The sequence below is a fragment of the Dipodomys ordii genome, unplaced genomic scaffold, assembly GCF_000151885.1.
Source record: "Dipodomys ordii isolate 6190 unplaced genomic scaffold, Dord_2.0 Scaffold619, whole genome shotgun sequence".
In the NCBI taxonomy this organism is placed as follows: Eukaryota; Metazoa; Chordata; class Mammalia; order Rodentia; family Heteromyidae; genus Dipodomys; species Dipodomys ordii.
Window position 1 is genome coordinate 8,930 of NW_012267835.1, and position 5,012 is coordinate 13,941.

The 5,012-nt window shown below is 50.2% G+C and overlaps 1 protein-coding gene across 1 annotated transcript in view; it reads right to left on the reverse strand.

The window, feature by feature from the left end:
* LOC106001880 (TAF6-like RNA polymerase II p300/CBP-associated factor-associated factor 65 kDa subunit 6L) overlaps positions 1–2,356 on the reverse strand; it is a 10,032-nt gene extending 7,676 nt beyond the window's left edge. Inside the window, exons 1-4 of the mRNA XM_013036831.1 lie at positions 2,201–2,356; positions 1,236–1,322; positions 547–697; positions 333–397 (exon numbers count right to left, since the gene is read on the reverse strand). Coding sequence (XP_012892285.1) covers positions 333–397; positions 547–697; positions 1,236–1,322; positions 2,201–2,347 — 450 coding nt within the window. The 5' untranslated portion in view covers positions 2,348–2,356. The remainder of the gene's footprint in view (positions 1–332; positions 398–546; positions 698–1,235; positions 1,323–2,200) is intronic.
* Positions 2,357–5,012: the final 2,656 nt, after the last annotated feature.

Consider the following 5,012-nt stretch of genomic DNA (forward strand, 5'->3'; position numbering starts at 1 on the left):
GCTGTGGCTCAAGTGGTAGAGCGCTAGCCTTGAGCTGAAGAGCTGAGGGACAGCACCCAGGCCCAGAGTTCAGGCCCCACGACCGGACCCAAAAAACAAACAAATACCCTGGAAGTGAGACACCTCCTAGCACAAAGCTTAGACTTCTGGCCTCCAACACATTGCATCATGATGGTGATTATAGGCAGGGGCTCTATCTTAAGATCCCTGAGCAGGGACTAATTCCTGCTCAGAGCCCCTATATAAGTCAGGCCTTGGTAAAATGCAGACGAAGAGGCACAGAGGACCTATGCTCACACCTAATGGAGCAAAATCCTCCCAGAGTGCGATGCCCCCTCAGGCTTACCTGATCCTTGAGGTGCTAGGTTTCCTTTGCCATCCAGGTAGGAGACATGAACTAAAACCAGGGTGGACAGATGTCAGCCTGGGGTGATATCACCTCACAGCACCACATACCCCTCCAAATTCTACCCCATGTGCACCTGTCCCCATGCACTCTAACCATCCAGCCCCTGTCACCACCCCAGGAAGGACCCTAGCAGCCACCTCTGACAGCCGTCTCAGCACAGCCTTTGGGAATGTTGGTGGCCAGTGCCAGCTCCACCAGGTTCACCTCTCGGTCTTCAGGAAAATAGAGCTCACCCTCCCTGGCAGGGCGCATGGGAAGCACCTCCTGGGACCCATATCCACACACAGCCTGGGGAAAGGGAGAATTACAAAGCAGTGTGAAGCCGGGCACCAGCAGCTCACACCTGTAATCCTCGCTACTCAAGAAGCTGAGATCTGAGGGTCATGGTTCAAAGCCAGCCCAGGCAGGGAAGTTTGAGACTCATCTTCAATTAATTTTCCCCTGAGGTTTTAGTTCTCCCCACGCACACTCACCAAACTCTGGAAACTTACCATTCTCTCCTGTTCATAACCTTCCTTCCTCAACTTACTGCTCTGGAACAATTATACTAGGCTATGCTAATACCCATTGATTTAACTCAGGCTCCTCCTTTTACCCAGCATGCCCTCTTGTCCTCCTGGATTACTTTAAGGACAAGCTCAAATACTTCCGTACTCGTTAGGAACCTGTTTATAGTCTACCTCTAAGCCCCCTGAACCTCAGGAGTTCCACGAGCCTCCACTCTGGGAACTCATGTTCCCGTAGCCTGGGCCCAACCCAACCCTTTGCCTGCCATTGCTGGATGTTTGCTCTTCACCACAATGCCAGCCCCAAGCTGAGCACTCACCTCCACACTGCTCCACCTGAGGGCCCTGTTGAAGTCCTCTACTGTCAGCTTGCGCCGTTTGGTGTGCTTCATGAACTGAGAGCTATTCTGAGAGGACAGAAGCCACAGTCAGGGGTCAAGGAACAGCAGGTGTGGTGACCCCCAAAATCAAGTGGGTCCGACAGAGAATCAGAAAGCTTGGATTCCCACTCACTTTTTTTTTTTTGGGGGGGGGGAGGGTCAAGTCGTGGGGTCTGAACTCTGGGCCTGGGCGCTGTCCCTCAGCTCTTCAGCTCAAGGCTAGTGCTCTACCACTTGAGCCACAGCGCCACTTCCAGCTTTTTTTTTCTTCTGCTATGTGGTGCTGAGGAATGGAACCCAGGGCCTCATGCATGCAAGGCAAGCGCTCTACCACTGAGCCAACTTCCCAGCCCTCCCACTCATTTCTTAACACAACCTCTCCTGGGTCATGTCCCCACTGTGCCTCAGTTTCCTAAGTGGAGCATGTGACTATCCCACCCACCTGGCCAGGGAAGCCAGCGCTATTGAGAAGAGCATGTGAGAAAGTGCCTGGCAAGACCTGGACTTATGGCAAGCCCGGCAGGTTTGAAGGGATCTTGGAAAAGGGCATGGACTACTTCCATACCCTTGAAGCACAGGCAGGGACCAACATAGACTTACCAAGGAAATGTGGAAGGAAGTGAGTAAAGGCGGGGGGGGGGGGGCCAGATGTGTGGAGTGCCGGTGGCTCATGCCTGTAATCCTAACTACTCAGGAGGCAGAGAGCTGAGGATCACAGTTTGAAGTCAGTCCAGGCAGAAAAAGTCCATGAGACTCTTATCTCCAATAAACCACCAGAAAAGTAGAAGTGGCGCTGTGGCTCAAGTGGTAGAGCGCTGGCCTTGAGCTAAAGAGCGCAGGGACAGCGTCTAGGCCCAGAGTTCAAGCCTCACAACTGACAAAAAAAAAAAAAGAGGGGGGCTCACCTGGGTAGCCTCTCGGAGACGGTAGCACACATCCTCCGCAAGCAAAGCTGCTACTTCATCGCTCAGCTCCAGGCCTGTGCTCTCGGCCATGAGCCGCACCGACTCCCGTGGGATCTCCACAAACCGCCGCTCTTCTCGCTCCGCCATGGCCCCAGTGGAGCTAGGGGTAGAGAGGGCAGCGCAGATGAAGATCCTCTCAACTAGACTTGCTGCTCTCACTCCACTATCATCAAATAGGGTGCTCAGAGGACCCAGACAAGGAAACTGGGGCTCAGAGAAGAAAAGCAAACTAACCAATGGGAAGAGAGTAGAAAAGCTTGGGGCTCACACGACTTGCGGCTAGCTATGCCCCGTCACTGCGTGTGAACTTGACCAGGCTCAGCCTGAAATCTGGTGCTCCAAAAGGCAAAACGGGGACAATGATTTACCCTATCCTCTACCTTCCAGGGTGGCTATAAGGATAGCACAACAGGACATCAGAGGCTGGAACGCTATTCCAGCACTGCTGGCAGCAGGAGTATTTGCCTAGCATGCATTAGGCCACCCATCCTCAGTTCATGAAGAAAAAGTCCAGGAATTCATTAATGATTATCAATCTTTTTCTTTTTTTTTTCTTGTCGGTCTTGGGGCTTGAACTCTGGGCCTGGGCGTTGTCCCTCAGCTCTTCAGCTCAAGGCAAGCACTCTACCACTTGAGCCACAGCGCCACTTCCAGTTTTCTAGTGGTTTATTGGAGATAAGAGTCTCACGGACTTTCTTGCCCAGGCTGGCTTTGAACTGCAATCCTCAGATCTCAGCCTCCTGAGTAGCTAGGATTACAGGCACAAGCCACCTCGCCCCGCTAATTGCCAATCTTTTTTTTTTTTTTTGCCAGTCATGGGGCTTGAACTCTGGGTCTGGGCGCTGTCCCCTCAGCTCTTCAGCTCAAGGCTAGCTCTCTACCACTGGAACCACAGCGCCACTTCCAGCTTTTTCTGTTTATGTGGTGCTGAGGAATCCAACCCAGGGCCTCATGCTTGCAAGACATGCACTCTACCGCTGAGCTACCTTCCCAGCCCTAATTTCCAATCTTAAATGGCAAATAAATTCATGTCCTCTTCCTAGTCTTACTACACCCACCACAAACTGATTTTTTTTTTGGGGGGGGGGGTTGTTTTTGCTGGTCCAAGGGCTTGAACTCAGGGCCTGGATTCTTTCCCTGAGTTTCATTTGCTCAAGGCTAGTGCTCTATCATTTGAGCCACAGCACCACTTCTGGCTTTTTCATTGGGGAGGGAGGGCTAATTTATTGGATATGAGTCTCACAGACTTTCCTACCCAGCTTGGCTTTGAACCATGATCCTCAGACCTCAGCCTCTTGAGCAACTACAATTACAGGCTTCAGCCAACAATGCTAAGCCATCAACTAAATTCTAACAAAAGACTACTTTTATCCAGATACTGCTTTGTTCAAAAATCAGCACTAAGCCGGGCGCGCCTGTGGCTCACGCCTATGATCCTAGCTACTGAAGATCACATTTCAAAGCCAGCCGGGGAAGGAAAGACTCCTAACTCCAATTACCCACCAAAAAAAGCAAGAAATGGAGCTATGACAGAAATGTAAAGCAGCAACCTGGAACAAAAAAAGGCTAAGGGACAGCAGTTAGACCCTGAGTTCAAGCCCCAATGCCAGCACCAAAAAAAAAAAAAAAAAATCAATACCGATCCACACCTTGTAAAATCGATATTCAAACTCCTCAGTTTATCAAATTGTCATAGCTGTTCAACATGACCCTCTTCCCAGGAAGACCTTGCTAGTATCTCCCTACCTGTCTCATCATCTTAATGTCCATCAAGTCTTTGTTCAGCCTGGTTTCCTGTCCTGTTCTACATTCCTTCCCCTTCTAAATCCAGTCTTTAAGATCTTCTGCCCCCTATGCCATCTAGACCTGTCAGGCTTTTAGAGATTGGGCTTTTTGCCCACGTGTCCGGTCTTCTCCAATTTGGCTACAAGGCCTACATGCAGGAAGCTATTCTTCTGTTCACAAGATATGATAAAATATGAACCCAACAAAAACAGCAGCTAATATCTGACTCCAGCAATGTACACAGCACCTAAATGGAAGGTAGGTCCACTTAAGCTTGAGGCTACACATTGCAGGCAGTCAGGTCCAGTTCCAAGGTGACCCACCCAGGCTAGCAGAGTTCACTGCTCTTTACCCAATGGACATCCTGTCTGATGTCCACAGCATTGGCTCCCTGTTGTCTCTGAAATAAAGAACAAAACTGAATCCCAAAAGCTGTGCAGGTGCCACCGTTGTCTGCAAAACCTCTTAGTGCTTTCTCCCATGTATTCTACATTCATTCTCATCATTATTTCAGGACCTTTGTTGTTTCTTCTGCTTGGAACTTCCCCTCTCTGTCCTGTATTCTGTTATAAACGTTTGTAATTATACATTTCTGTTAACTCTGTGTGTGTGTGTGTGTGTGTGCACACGCGTGCATGCGCCAGTACTAGGACCTGATATCAGAGCCTCACACTTTTGCTTTGGCCTTTCTGCTCAAGGCTGGTGCTCTACCACTTGAATCATAACTCCACTGGCTTTTTGGTAGTTAGTTGAAGATAAAGAGTCTCATAGACTGGGGCTGGGAAGGTGGCTCAGTGGTAGAGCGCTTGCCTTGCATGACTGAGGCCCTGGGTTCGACTCCTCAGCACCACATAAGCAAAAAGAAAAAAAAAGGCAGAAGTGGTGCTGTGGCTCAAGTGGTAGAGTGCTAGCCTTGAGCTGAAGAGCTGAGGGACAGTGCCCAGGCCCAGAGTTCAGGCCCCACGAC